General features: G+C 42.5%; 1 protein-coding gene across 2 annotated transcripts in view; it reads left to right on the top strand.

The window, feature by feature from the left end:
- Positions 1 to 16,223, top strand: part of LOC145937718 (uncharacterized) — a 104,965-nt gene that overhangs the window by 57,051 nt on the left and 31,691 nt on the right. For both annotated transcript variants that reach the window (XM_083041007.1, XM_083041006.1), the window contains exon 7: positions 5,191 to 5,228. In XM_083041007.1, the coding sequence (XP_082897133.1) occupies positions 5,191 to 5,228 (38 nt within the window). The remainder of the gene's footprint in view (positions 1 to 5,190; positions 5,229 to 16,223) is intronic.

Here is a 16,223-nt window from a genome sequence, read left to right as displayed (position 1 = left end):
TTATGTTATTTGTGCTCTCGTTTTCTTTACTTCCGGCATCTTTATTCACACCACTTTTTCTTCCCTTTAAAAGACGCTTTATCTTTCGAGGGATGAATTTCAACAGGTTACAAGACGCCGCGATTTGAACGTCTTCGCTCCGTTTATCCTTAAGAAATGTTTCGTCCCTTTCCAGCTTTCTCAAACCCTAAGGAAGTTCGTCCACCCCACGTCGTTCTTGAAGCACAAGTTTTCTCGATCCCTTCTCGCGGCCAAAGAGATCCGTCCCTCGAAGATTTTCCGGGCCGTGGGCTACGGAGGTACCTGTTGATGTAAAGAAACGTCCCGCTGGCGAAACTCGGAAGAAAGGACAAGCGTTTTCTTACGACGATGTCCCTTACCCCTGGTCGAGCTTCCTTCTCTACCTCTACCATAATCGTCTAGGGAACAAGATATCAACTTGTTGCTGTCGGTATTGAACGTGGGCCAAGGTCTTTGTGGAGGGTTGGTTTTATTTTATTATTTAGACACGGCACGCGAGACCGGGCTATCCTCTTTCTCTTCTGTGTTCTCCTTCGTCTCGGAATTAACCGCGCGCTTTGTTCCGACTTAATATATTACGGACTACTATATTATACCTCGACGAAAATAAGAATACCTGAAATGCGATAAATCGAACGTCATAATAAATTTGTTTTTTTTTTTCTCGCTTATACAATCTCATCTCTATAAACCAGTTTATGCAACCGCATGTGTCACGCAATGTTTGAAAAAGTCGCTCTCTTCCAGTAATTCGATCAGTTAAGATTAATAAAATCTCAATCATATTAAATAACACAATATTTAATCAGTAAATATTTGATGTGGCTCATTATAATATATGATTTAATACGATTTAAATACATATTAAATATATATTTAATGTTATAATTTAAATTTCTATGTAAATTGATTATACAATTGAGAGACAGTATCTATCATTAAGTTTAGTAATATTTTTCGAAAAAAACACTATTTATCAGAAATTTATAGTTTTTCTAATTTTCTTTCTATATTTAAATTCTATCTTCCTAAACCAAAGAGTGATTATAGTCTCTGGATCGTGAAACGTATACGAAATTTATGGCGCCGCGTTATTGCACGAGACAAAATGACTGGTGATTAAGAAAGAATCGTTAAGCGAGAATTAGTAATCATTTTACTCAAGGTTTCTTACGGGACATCCTCGAGATGCGTGTTTACTTGGGAACACTTGTTGAACACTGAGCTAAGATTGTTCGAGCTAAGAAGCCACTTGTTGCTTCGTCCTTTCTAGGAAGGAAACTCGGGTCCCGTATCAGGATACTTAACGCTGATAACCGCAGAAATCCTACGAAACTTCTGCAAACCATCGAGATTTATACGTTACAAGCAAAATGTACTCTTAATACTCTGCTTTAAAATATGCTAAAGTTCTTAAAAAATTTCATTACACAAGTTATGGTACTTTAATATATGATGTATTTAAATGCAAATCTCTCTCTTTGTGACTTTTAAAGAAAGTCTCTCTTATAATAAATTTATCTCTTCCCTTCCTGTCATGATCGAAATATTCCATTATTGCTTTGATGATTATACGAAGGGGGCGTCTCCTGAGACAGGGGCCACATGTCCCTGGCTCGCTTTCAGATACAACTGAATCTCTAGTGCACGATAGAGGTTTTAATCGAATATGAAGCTAGTTATCAAATGCTAACTTTAGATATGGAAATACGACTTTGCTCTCAACAGGCAACAATGCGCGACAGAGATACGTTTGACGTATGGCGTATCCGGAACACATGTTTAATTGTAAGAGAGTTAGATTGGTACAAACTTTATAGACATATTGATTTATTCCTATCGAGTCGTACATCTCAGATTTTTAATCTATACAAACACAACATTGATTTATCGCACTAATTAGCATTTTACTTTGCGGTTTATCGATACCACGTCGTTTAAGAAAAAAAAAGAATTAAAATCTAGATTTTTAATATTTTCTATTTTTTTTGCTCGAAAAATATGTTTATTTATATATCGAGATTGCTATTTGTTTGCTTTTTATTGGACACAGACGGGAGGGAGAGCCAATTGCAACATAATCTGTATCGATTTGGCGACTAGCGCGAATTAATAAATTTCCAGAGAGTTAACACGTTGAATAGGAAACTTAAAAAAAAAACACATAAGCTCGCCCTGAGTCTTTTGCGATGATTAGATTCTGCCACGTGTCTATTGTACCATTTATCGATGCGACGCCCCTTTTCTGGATGCACGCGCATGGCACGCATATATATGCTTACGCCTTAATCACGCATAGAATGTAAGACGAGAACCTAAAAACTAATCTCATTGAAGATACTTCGCTCGACTAAATTTAGTCTTTATGAGCTTTTATTGCGGCATAAAATCGATAAAAGAACTTAGTAGTCGTATTATTATTTTCAGAAAAAAAATATATATAAAAAAAAAACACAATATTACAGTACGCTACTTAAAAACTTGAAAATTATTAAAATGTATTAATATTAAATAATAATAAAATAAAAATAATAAAATATAAAAATCCAAAAATGAACTTAATGAATTATTTTTGAACTCAAAATGTTAAACTCTGATAATCAATAATCATATTATTTTATATTTCACAAATAAGTGTCAGATAATTTTTCGTACAACACAAATGATGCGATGTGTACAATGAATAACGCGTATAATATATAATCCATATCCAGAAATATCATGTCAATGTTCGAACAAGCGTATCGAGGCTAAATTGTCAAAGCTGGCTCTATACCTAACGAGAGCGTACGCTTTACGCGATCGTAACACGCGCGCGTAACAGGAAACTAATTATAAATCTGTTTCCAACAACGCGTTATAACTGCGCTCGGCGTGTTGATACATCGGCATGCGCGTGTACTTCTTTTGTGTCCGACACATTAGAAACTATTTTTAAGTCTATTACGCATAAAACGCCGTGTATACGCTCGCCACGACGGGAAAGAGTTTAACGCGGGCACGCAAGAGCGTCGAGAGCATTCGCGCACAATGGCCGCGGTTAATTCTACACTCGACGGCCGCGATCGTAACGCGCTTTCCAGTAAAGGACTCTCGTAATCATCTAATCGCCGTAGAACGGCACCGAAGTGCGCTTCAATCGCGATCGCACACAACACGGTTTGCCATCCCGTCGCGAGGGGGAATATCTGATTGATGATTAAGGGGCGATGGACAGAACGGGCGCACGAGAGAGCTAGGGAGTAATCTTGGCCGGACAAAGATTTTCATCCGAGACGATTCGGATTTGATTTTCAACCCCATCGTTTCCCTCCCCAACGCGTCGTAGAGAGAAGAGTCTGGGGGGTGAAGCGCGATAACCTCGCCATGTCAGAAAACGATCGACTCTTGGGTTTGCTTTTATCGGGTTACGCAACGTCCACGAAAACCAGTCGGCTAAGTTCTTTGTCTACAAAGCCATCTGTCACCCCGAAGTGCTCGTGTGAGGGTGTGGGAACGATGTGTGGGCGGCGGCGTCGATGCGTGTGCTAGCACGTTACGCGTGTCTCCGTGTCTCCGTGTCTGGATGGACACGTTTCTGTGTGAACGCTAGCCGTATATACGCCAATATGTGAGATATGATAGAGATAAAAGCGAGATAGCACGACAAGTATAAGCGGACCTTTGGGACGTGTATTGAGTATTGATTTTCTCCGCGCGGAGTGTTACGCGCCACGGGCTAAGCCGAAACGCAACGAAATTTATTAATCCCAGCGAACGCGTCTGCGTGCTACGGTAAGACACGATTTCAATCGTGTCTCGAAAACGCGAATTATTCGACGACGATTCGCGCAGACGAAACTATCGAAGACCATCTTGGAGTAAGATTAATTTCTACAGATTCTCTGATCAGTTGATAAAAATTTTCGATCTTCGTTAAATTACATAAACTTTTCAATCCTATATTATATATCTCCTTGTATAACGCTGCTGGCTAAACTCACTTTGCAACTTAAATCTCGGAGCTGCATAAATTGGTTAACTCTAGAGAGTCTAGTGACGGAGGAGGAAAGGAACGTTGGAAGATGGATAGGGAAAGAACGGGAAAGAGAGCGAGAGAGGATACGGTTGGGAAAACAGCTAATACATCATAAACTTAGGAACAAAGAGAAGAGAGGATGTGTCGAGGCTACGCCGGAGAATCCACAAACTCTAGCATCCTCGCGACGAAACTTTACCTATTTGTTAAGTCTTGCCGGCCAAAACTGTCTCAGATACTGGCATCGAACAGTACCTCATACCTACGACCTCCTTGACTCTCGTCCTCCTCCTGACTTGTACTTCCTTCATCCTTCCCTGTGCATTCCAGTCGAAACAATGCAGTGGATGTGAAAGTACATCGTTCTATCCAAAGCCTCAAATAATAAAGTCAAGTTATCGATGTTGAGATACACAGTATTGTGCAAACCAACTTTTTCTATCGCAGATATTTATGCGCATAGCGAGCTATTGCGCGCTATACAAATAAATAAATAGACACATACATAAGATTGCACGTGAGTAAAAATATTGTTAATGTAAATAAACGGGATACTTCTTCACACAATTCTCTATTTTATGTACATTTCGAATAAAATGACCCGTCGCAGGAAAATGCTTTTATTTTTAACCGTAGAGTATATTGCGAGGAATCTCGATAGAATGCGATGCTATATTTATATCGCCTCGATATTTATGCGCGATCGAAATTCGTGAACTTTGGCACGTGTGACGCGAAGCAAAAGCTCGTCGGCGACACGCGGCCGTTGCATCGTCTGTGCGACTGTGTTAGGGGATAGTGGCGAGCTTTGGAGAGAGGGTTTCATTGTGACGACAATATCGCCTTGGGCGGCATTGGCGACGTAGATATGCAAATTTCGAGGAGTAGTACGGCTTAGTTCTCTGCAATTTCACTTTTATAGATTCGTTAATGTTTGATCATGATTTTTTTCAAAGTTTACTATACAATAGTTCTTTTCGTAAAATTGTTATAATTGCGAGAATTGTTCGAATAAACACAACAAAAGATTATTAAAATAAATTAAAAGACAAACAAATATTTTTATTTTTATCTATTTTTACAAAAATTTATAATTTATATAATTTATTATTTAGAGATAACACTAACAAAATTATTTTTTTTTGTTTCAGGGGACGGCACCTTTCGCACCGCCACGGCAACGAACAACGTAAGTACACTATCAAATTGACGCGCTATAGAGTTTCAAAGGTAGAGGATCTTTCCTCAGAAAATTTTTACTTTTCATTCACGCGAGACAAAACGAGACATACACAATCGCGACAATTTCTCGCCAAGTTCTACGCCAATGCATGCATGTATGACTGTCGAGTTGAGGGTTGACAATGTATCTCTGAGTCGTGGCCGCTTTCGTCGTCGTGCAACGTCAGTGATGACGCTGAGCGTCGACTCGGTGGAAGAAGAATGTCAATGAGGGTAGGAAGGAAAAGGAGGGGGAACTCGAAGGGAAAGAGAAACGGAGATGCTCTAAGGTACATAATCACGCTTGCTGATTCCTTCCCTAATAAAAGTCTCACTGCCAGTTGTTCCCAGATCGACCCTCTGCTCCTCACCACGTTGCACGACGACGGTACATATATACCTATCACATAGACAAAAGTGCAACTGAGAGCGAAGGCTCTACGATGCACTCTTCGCTGGTATCAGCCTTCGTGAATACGTAACGGAGATCCGGGATGAATCGGAAAAGAGTCGTTGTATAAGAAAACAAAAGGGTGCGGGGGAGAGATAGAGTAGGATAGATAGAGCTCGACACGAGAGTCACGAAACCGGATACGGGTTAGAAATGCTTGCCATAGCAGCATCTGGAGCTGCAATTTTTTTCAATCTCCCGATGAGTACTCGAAGACACGTGTTTCCGCGCTTTTCTTCTCGCGCGCACGCACGCATCTTCTTCGTCTAATGATACAATAGCGCTTCTCCGCGATCGTGTGGCGAACGTAACGATCCTCCGATTCGCTCGATTTGCAAATTAATTTAGCTTTGTCGGTTGACTGTCAACAGTGCATTGATCTTCCGCACGCAAACAGCACAGACACGATGCACGCGTTTACGTAATTAACGACAGATACTCGGAGGAGTGTCTGGTGTTGTCTCGTTACGACAACGCATTGACTGTTTTCGAGAATGCGCAATCTCCAATCTCGCGTAGAATTTTTTCATATTTCTATCGATTTTAATATATAATGTAAGATATTAATATAATGCAAGAAATAGTTGGGAACCTTATATTGTGCTTGGTTCAATGTTGAATGGCTTACTTGCATCTTGCAGGTGAGCAAGCCTTTCTTGATAAAGGAGCATTAAAGTCTATTAAGCGCGATACAAATTGAAAACGCGATCGTCCAGCCCTGAAGCTTAATTGAGGCCGACCGAATGAAAGAATACACGCGAGCGTAGTTGGGAATGAAAAGAGCCGTACTATTCAACCGGCGCGGCGGCGATTCGACCCTCGAGGTCGTCGACGGAAGGCACGAGGGAAGGACGTAAGGGCGCCTCGGTGTCTTCGCAGCGGTGTCGATTTAAAGGGCCAAAAAGCGGTCGAGGGTCCTTGGCCGGGACAGGTCTCAAGGTGCGTGTCTCTGGTGGATTTAAAAGACCCTCACGACGGGGTATGCCTTGGAACGGTAGGACCTTACCATAACCTGGAACCAGATGGTTCGATTCACCCCCACTTAACCGCCCCCCTTCTTTCACCTACGTGTCTTATAAACCGTCTGAAACGTGAAAATAGATTTTCTCACCCCTCCTTCCGCCGTTTTCCTTCGCTCCTCGAGCGCGGTCGTTTGACCGACAAAACTTTTTCGCTCCCGCCCCCTCACGCACGTTAATAACGCATCTCGATGCGGGCCGGCGAGAGGAACCCGTCGTTCGACATATGTTTCGGAAGTCATTGTGCGTCATGCGGCGAAAGACGATGGTGTAGCGGTAGTTTGCGGGCCCCGTGAACGGTCTCTCTCTCTCTCTCTCTCTCTCTCTCTCCGCGCTTCTCTCGCCCGTTCGTTATTAGTACTTTTAATCTCCCGTTATAGACGAGAGCCTCGAAATTGGTGCCGGATACTGTTGAGAGGATCGACCAATCTGCCGCGAACAGAATTCCGCACTTAACTACGGCTAGGGAAAACGCGCAGGCATCGACACAACAGTTACGTGTTTTTTTTTCCTCTCCCTCTGATCTCGCTCCCTAATACTTTATTCGTTCGTCTAGGTATCTTTTTTTCCTCTCTCTCTTTTATCGTGCCTCGTGCCGAGATGCGAGAACGATTTAAGCGCGCACGAGCGGTGACTCGAGTGGGTGGATAACGATACGTAAAGGAATAACGTATTTATGGCCGTCAATATATGCTCTGAGAAGGCACACAAATTCTGCTTACGCTTGACGATCAATTTTTCATAGAGCTCTATTGCACCGCGGATGCTGAAATGTTTACCGTTAAAATGAGAGTGAATTATTTCGATCACTACTACGGTTTCTCTTCTTTGCCTTTGTCATTAAAAATTTCTCCATCAAGATTGATTTTATCCCCAGAGGCATATCACTAAAGTTTAATATTACTAGAGATGTATTATTAATTAATATTATTAAAGAGGTATTTCACTAAGATATAATTATAATTGCGTCAGAAAAAAAAATTGTTCTTACATATGAAAAATAGGCAATTATCTTTAGATATATATCAGTCAATTTTCAATCATTTTAATCATTTTAAGTAAACGCGAGAAAAATTTTAGTACACGTATGCAAAAAAAATTCATTTTAATGGCTTATGCAAAGATGAAGTGACACGAAATACCGCGGAATACATAATGAAAAGGAAACGCGTAAGAGAAACGTCTAGAAGAGAAAGAAGCTATGAGGGAAAGATATTTCTCCAGGTGTTGTCGGTCGGAAAAGCTGCGATTCGCCGATGCGAGCCACGGCTGGCACGCGCTGCGGAGAGACGAGAGAGGAAGGGATGCTGCGTGTAAAAAGGGACAGGGCAGGTTTTACAGGCTCGACATTATGTTTACCACACGAAACGCCCCCGCAACGCCTCACCGTAAAACCGGATGTCTCGTGCTGAGAATTAGCAAGATTTACGGCGCGGCGACAAATCGCTCGCGCCGTCTGTCTTCTCTTTTAATCGAGGCGTGAAAAGGATCGATGCTCGTTATATTGGCAACGTTTAGAAATCATTTAAGAGCGGGACCACTTTGCCGAGATATATCGTACAATACGTTGTACCACTTTGTAAATCTTTTGCTCGCCGTAATTAGGCTACCGTTGGCTTTTCACAGTCACCGTTGAGATGGTCAGTTGAGGACAGGGAAAAAGAAAAATTTCTTTGGCTATTTCTACGGTCACTTTGTCACGTTAACAAGACAGCTTTAGGTAAAATCGGAATATACAATAATGCCTGTCTACGATTGTCCGGAGATCTTTGTCGATGCATTGATCCCTCTGCGCGAATTATTCGTACATCTCGATATTATTTGCAGAGAAAAAAAATCAACTCTGTATAACATATATAAAAATTGAATGACAGTAATGGCTTAATATAAAAATCATTATTTTTTGTGAAAAAAATTTGAAATAAAATTAAATGATAAAATATAATTTTTAAAGACGTTTTGGAAAGCTAAACATTTTACGTAAAAAAAGATTTAAGTTTCATCTTATCATTATATTAATAAACTTCTATGTAAACTAAGTCGAAAAATAATAAGATTTCAATCTGCACAAATACACACATATATTTTCTAATGAAAAGATACATCTCTTTTTTTCGTTTTAGAGATAATTGAACGCGTGTATGCTTCCCGATGCGTGACAAATGCGCGTACATAGTGGTATTCGGAAGTACGTTCTCTTCCGTGCGAGAATCGCATTCCCTGCGTGTGTACGCCTTCACACGTGTGTATGTGTATGTATGTGCGCGAATCGTTTCCGTATACTAATACCCCTACAAATCGATCGTAGCTCCGTCACCTTGATAACCTCTTTCTTTTTTCTTGCTCGCTCCCCCTCGATGGCATACGCGCCGAGGGAGCTGACGGGCGTCTGTGGCCAGACGGAATTTCTATGGGGCACCCCATGGCAGTTCCGTCCTCTAATGTGGAAGTAGCTCGTGCTACCTGAGCAGCTGGGCATGTGTGCGCGAGGAGAAGGGAACTCCCTTCGCGGGAGTTTTATTTTAGTAGTTTGCCTCGCCTTATGGAATATCAAAGAGAGAGAGAAAGAGACAAAAAGAATAAGGGGAGGGCCCCATAGATAGACGCCGCCAGGTACCCCGTGAGTTCAACGTCACGCTTGAGAGGGGGGCCATCTGCCCCCTAACGAGTGTGTGACGTCAGGTGTGACGACGTGTGCTGAGCCAAGGAACGCGTCCGTCTCTTATGTATGCATCGTGTTCTTTTCTCCTTTTCCCAAATGCGCATCAAAATGTTCTAATTGCGATCAAAAATAATCTATTATAATATTATTGTATAATATGATTTTATAAAGCTTGAATGGGATGTGTAATATTGCCCACAAATATTATGCTGGAATTTTCTATCTAAAGTAAAGAGAAAAATATTTAATTTCTCTCTATAATAAATAAAAGAGAATGTAATTTGTAATTTTTATAACTGGATTTCTGTAAACTTTTGATGACATATTTGCGGAAATTGCTCTTCACTAGACCCTTAAAACTGTATATTAAAAATTATTCGTTCACGCGTGCTAAAAGAGAGAAATAATGGGATATTTGATTGGGATATATTCGAATCTCCTAGTGTTTCACTTCATCAAACGGCGCGCTGCGACTCACTTTTATCGCAGTAGGCGTATTTCGTATCTTTAACAAGACCGTCATATTGTTCTCTATCACGAGGCTCGCTATTATCGCGTGGGGCGGCTTCTAAAGATATACACATACACGCGTTACATTATGCATATGTAGATATGCGGATGCTTCTTCTATCGCAAGAATAAATTTGAAGAAATGGAATGCAAGTTAAAGAGAAAAAAAATTTGTTGTGACATTTATCTCTTGCCTTTGCTTCGATAAATAAATTACATTTTAGAGTCAGTATTAAATAAAATTATTTATAAATTCCATTTAATAGTTTGTAACGAAGTAGATGAACGAACTCATTAATGATTGAATATTATCTTTCTCGAGAGTAAAATTATTAAAGTCTTTCTTTATAAATTTACTCATCTTAAAATAGAGTGTCCATGAATTGTTTAATAGATTCTGTCTCATTTCGTCCGTAAATTATAGCTTCGATTCTCAACAAGTTGAAAGATCGCGAAAGGTTTTGTTATGAATTTTAGATGCAACCCCTTTCGTGCGTATTGTGCGTCGGTCATTTCATGAAACGTGTTTGTCACCCAGCGCTTTCCTTCCGATCCATCGTTGAAGATCACGCGCGTGTACATACATTCGGAATCGATCGGTCGCGTGTTGTACGCGCCTTGTACGTGCAAATTCCAAGTGTAAGTACATAATATGCAGAGGCAAAGGGGCATGCGTCACAGGGAACATCTGCCGTGGAACGGGCGCGTGGCCTTTGGTTTTCGTACCCCAAAGAGCCACCGACTGAAGAGGAGGGTCCTTTGAGACAAAGAAAAAGTATGACGTACCGGCAGCTGCCGTGTACACGGTGACGTAGGGCCTTCCTCGTCTCCCTCCCAATGTTTCTCGGGACTTACTGATCACCCAAGGTGAGACCCCGCGTCGAAAATCGAAGATTTATCGCTCGTGATCGCGTGCGCGTCCGTCCATATTGCCGCAACTGTGCGGTGCAAATTACAGGCTGCTCTTATACCATTTCATATTTGAGTTTTCTTTTGTACGAAAATTATTTCTCTGTAAAATATTTTATTATCAATTTATTTATCAAAGCAACGCGGAGAATTCTGTCATATATTTCTGTTTACGCATATAATAATATTATTTTAAATTAATATTATGAAGTCGAGATATATGATGCACACAAGTGACATTCAGAAACAGAAGATGAGTGTGATGCACACGAATATCACAACGAAAATGCCTCGTTGGAAATCTCTGTTATCTCTGCTATCATTCCTTCCGCGAAGGCTCTCCCTATCTCCGAGACCCCATGTTTCTCGTATATATCTTCGCTCTTTCGTTCAAGAGAGGAGATGTAAAATGCGGGTGTCCATCTTCAAAGCAATCCGCCGGCCACCGCACGTTTTTCTTCTCAAGAGAAAAATGAAAGAGGAAAAGAGAAGAAAAAAGTAGCGCGCGCAGTAAAGCGCACTAATCTCCCAAGTACACGCTCCGTTGAAAGCCTGCCCGCCACCACTGTCTTTTCCCAGTTTTTTTTTTTATTACATGCCCAATAGCGAACGTTTTTATTTGCTCTTTAATGAAACCTGGATCTCTTTGTTTCATGCGTCAACGAGCGTGCAGTCTTGGTCAGCGAGATTGCAAGATCTTTCGGAGATCGGAAAAAATAATTAATAAAAACGTAATTAAAAAAAAGTAATTAATAAAAAAACCTATTTCCATGAGAAACGAACGTTTTCCTAACATGACATTAATTCATACGTTACCTTATATCGCGGTGCAGTACTTACTTGATTTTATGAGCTAAGAATAGAGAAAGGAAGCAATTAATTGAGACAAAAGAGCTAGTTTAAAAGCGCTATTCGACCGAACCTTTCGTCGTTTATTTCGTCTTAATTTTTATTGCGACAGAGAGAGATAAAGAACAAAAGGAAAAAAATGCATCGTAAATGCACGTAATTTATTATGTCACGACGAGCTTTATGTAGATATTTCGATTTTACGCGATGTTCTTTTCGTGACCCTTGCAAATGTCTGCCTCTCTGCGCTCGATTCCACAAGCTGCGTTTCCGTCAAATGCAAAAGCACAATGACTGTATATCGAATTTACGGCTGAATATGGAAACGAAATTGTAGGAGACATTGTGGGTGAGACAGATGCGTCATATAAGAGAGCCGTAGAATGAAAGAAACTCAGGAAAGGGTATAGTGACGCGCTACTCCTTAGGTCTTCTCGCATCCAGGAGAAACCCTTTCCAGATTTGCATCTGTCTCTAAAATGCAAAAAGGGGTGTCCCCTGGAATACAGATGTCTGGAAATCGCAAGAAACGGCTGCTCGAGTGGAAGAAAAATAGGATATATCGCGAGTTTCGAGCCCTTCCAAGACATTATTTTCGATTCTAAAGGGATCCTTAAATTCCAAGTCTTTTGCCAGGTGCGTCTCGAAATCATCTGCTTTTCGTCTCGGTCAAGTTTCTTCGCCGACAGCGGGAATTATATATTATACGATATTGTACATTGCGCGAGTTGTTAAGAGAAATTACTCAAATTCCGTTTCTCGAAGATTGCGTACCGAAATTTATATTGTGCTAAAATTATTGTGCTAAAATGCGAATAAAAGAGGCGCGTATGTTGTACATTAATGCGATAGCGCAAAGATTCGTCGCACGAGAAGAATTTAAGCGCGATAAAAAGGTAATTTTTAATTGTCAGTTACTTCAACACGCCGATCCCGGGAACTCACTCAATCACGCGTAAGCCGTATTTATGTCTATTTGCACAATCCGTACGGGGTGTGTGCGACGTCGCGTAAAATATTGCCAATATCCTGAAAAATGTACGCGCGCAGTCTCTTCAACCCCGAGGAGATCCGCTCGGAGGTATACCCGCGCGAATTTGTTCGCTCCCGACCCGTTGCTCGTCGACGTCGCGTGAAATTCTTGCGTCGCTCGTTCTCTCTCCCCCCGCGTCGGTATATCGCGGAAGAAAAAAAGAAGCGATGGACGCACACCTACCTATAGTCCGACGGTCTTGAAAAAAAGAGAGAAAGAGAGCCCCGGTTGGATCGTCTCCGGCGATTTCCCGTCGTTCGTAAATTCCTCGCCACCCCCGAACCCTCTCGCCGACCCCCCAATCGCTGTTTCGCTTCATCTCGTGCGCACTTTTTGCGCGGAGATTTTTCGCAACGCCCCCTGCCCCCGTTCACCACCTCCGACGACCCGATGTCCGACCACCCTCTTTCCCCGTCTCTCGTATCCGGCGCTCTTTTTTTCATTTTTACCCCGCGCGTCGCCGCTCGGACCGCTGGGCGATCAATGAATTGAAGCGTCCGTCCTTTTTTTTTTGGTCAGCCTCTGGCTCTCTTCGTTCGACGCACTGCCGCCTGCTTCGCCGTCACCTTTGCACCACCTCTCGTGCCCCTCGCAATCCCCACTCTACGGACGAGTATTCTCTCGCGTTCTCTCTTTCTCTCCCTTTAACTTTCTCCCCTGCTCTCTTTCACCCTTGCATATACGTGCACTTTTTCTCCCTCTCCCCCGTCTCTCTCGCCCATTTTTCGCGTCCGTTCCACTCTTCTCTCCGCGCGCTCGGACCTCTCTCTATCAGCATATCTCATTCTCTCCCCTTTCCCTCCGCCTTCACTTCACCCGTTATCATCCTTCTCCGCCTACCTATACCTTCTCCACCTCCTGCGACTCTTCGTCCTTTTCGTTCCTCGTCCAACTCGCCATTCCACGGTCGGGAGAAACGGACTATGGAAGTTGTCCTTCTCGCACACTTTTCCACCCTGTGTTCCTCCGTCTCCCTGCCTTCGGCCTATCTGACCCTGCTATTGCCCTCTTCTTCTCTCTATCTCTCTCTTTCTCTCTCTCTCTCTCTCTCTCTCTCTCTCTCTCTCTCTCTCTCTCTCTCTCTCTCTCTCTCTCTCTCTCTCTCTCCAACACGGACTGGACATCCGAGCCTCTCCGGCTTTCCGCGGGGTTCTCGTGCACGCACACGCGGCCGCGTATATGCATCTCACATTCACCTGCACGCATGCAGATTCCGCGTTTCGCGTTCTCGCATCGGCAGATAAATCTCGCTGGCGCTTACGTATGGCGGATAGAGAGAAACAGAGAGAAAGAGAGAGAGAGAGAGAGAGAGAGAGACGACGAAAGAGGAAAAAAGGGAAAGAGAGAGAGAGAAAAAGAGGAAGCGTGAGCGTGAGAAGGGGTGTTGAAGCAAGGGGTGGGATGGGTGCATAGTAGAGGCGCATGCGCTCGAGTTAGACGAGCACCTTCCGTTGCACATACGCGCATTTCTATCTTCTTTCCGCTCGCATCCGGCATTCTCGTTCCATTTCTCTCTCTCTCTCTCTCTCTCTCCCTCTCTTTCTCTGTCTCTCATTCTCTCTCTTTCTCTCACACACTTCCATCCCTCCCGCTGTTTCACCCTTTCCACCTTTTTCGTTGGCCTTTTATTTCAAAAGGGCCCTGGGCTAATGCAAATTTCCTCGTAAAGTGACGGCCGAGCCGCCGAATTACATCGCGAGGCGATGCATCGGCGTCGCTAGCTCGCAACGGCGGAGAACGTGCGATGACGGGGATGTACCGCCCGGAAATGGACGCGGCTCGCCTGCCGATTGCATTTTTAATGTCGTTGTTTCATCGTGAAAATTTGTCGGAGATGGATTTGGTCACGCATATTCAATACTTTTATTACCATTTCGCCATAATGCTTATTCGTAAGAGTCTAAGGAGCACATTTTTTACGCGAGATTGAATAAATCAATAAGATTGGACATATTAGATATATAGCCATATCTATCTAAAATTACCCGTATTTTTTACACAATTCGATAATATCAAATATAAATTTTCTACAATATTAAAATTTAGTTGTTATTATATACATATAAACGTCAGAAGATACCAAATTCTCTCTCTAAATAAATTCGAGATAAATTAAGGAAATATTTCGTTACTCAAAATATATTTGATAAAACTAATTTGTTCGTCTTTTCTCTCGATGTATATCGTCTCTGCTTGACTGAAACAAACGGGTCTATGTGCAGGAATAATTACAGGCTTCTTTTAGAAAAGTGTACGGTCGATGTTTCTCTCTCTTGGCGGGAAGTCGCAAGTTTATTCATTATACCAGACCAGCGGTACCGGACAGTGCCGGACCGAACAGTTGAACTGCCAACCCCCATCGAGGATGGCTGCGCGCCCTAGCGGCAAATAAAATCGTATTTCATCCCTTTGCCAGCGAAAATTTTATCCCTTTCTCTCTCGCATTCGTCCTCTTTCTCTCGCCCTCTTTTTCTCTTTCCGCGGCGTAAGCTCGTACATCAAAGCTCGCCCGCGCCTATCTTCCTCCTCGAATGCTGCTGTTGCTGCCCTTCTCCCTCTGTCTCACCCTCCTCAGAGTCCACCATTTCAATCCCCCCACTGCTCACCGTGAACCACCACATTGCCCAACTACCCCCTTTTACCACCCTACCGACCGCCACCCACTCAACCCCATCCTGTATACAACTCATAAACTTTTGTACGGAGCTTTAGTAGCTGCAAGCTAACTTCCGGTCTCGCGACACGCGTTTGTTTCCGTATCGAGCACAATCAATATCGATCGAATAGTCGGCGCGAATTCGTCGAACGGGAAGGCAACGTTGACGACTACGTATCGTCATCGTAAATTCGTCTCTCTAATTATTCACCATGTTCGTCAGTGAAAAAGTGTTCTCCCGTTATAACCATTCGGAACGGAAGTTTGCTCGACACAGTCGCAAGGACCGAGTATGATGATGCGAGAATTGAAATACGTGCGACGAAGGTATGTATGTCGCAAGGAAGTTAAATTATGAAAGAATGAGAGCAATGTTCTTTGATTCATTATATTTCGAGACACGAGGCAATTTCGTATGACATTTACTGCCACGAGGTAAACTATCATTTTGCAAATGTTTTCCATTGTGATGCCAAAAAATACTTACGATAATTCAATTAATGCGCAACACGTTGTACGACTCACGGATCGAAGAGCGAAACATATTGGTTTGAGTACGGCTGTGTATTTTTATTTAGTCGAATTTTCAACAGCGCGCGCAACGCGAGGATGTAAAATACGGAACGTTCGCGAGAAGTTAGCGCGAACATACCATCGCGATTTATTTCAACCCTTCCGCGGACTGCTCTGGCTTCGGGATGTAGAATGCAAACCCCGACGATAAGCTAGCTGACCGCCAGTGGTTTTCATCATATAACTCGATTAGCCCTGAATTCTCTCTCTTTTTCGATATAATTCAACGCGAATGCAATTTTCAGTAATTGCAGCGGTAGAAAGCAACAACCGAACGAAAGAGCGGACGGAAAATACGTGA

This window comes from Prenolepis imparis, unplaced genomic scaffold (assembly GCF_030444845.1).
Source record: "Prenolepis imparis isolate NDT839.2.m4 unplaced genomic scaffold, iyPreImpa1.0 SCAF_6, whole genome shotgun sequence".
NCBI classification, from domain to species: domain Eukaryota; kingdom Metazoa; phylum Arthropoda; class Insecta; order Hymenoptera; family Formicidae; genus Prenolepis; species Prenolepis imparis.
This window is presented reverse-complemented; position numbering and strand designations above follow the sequence as displayed.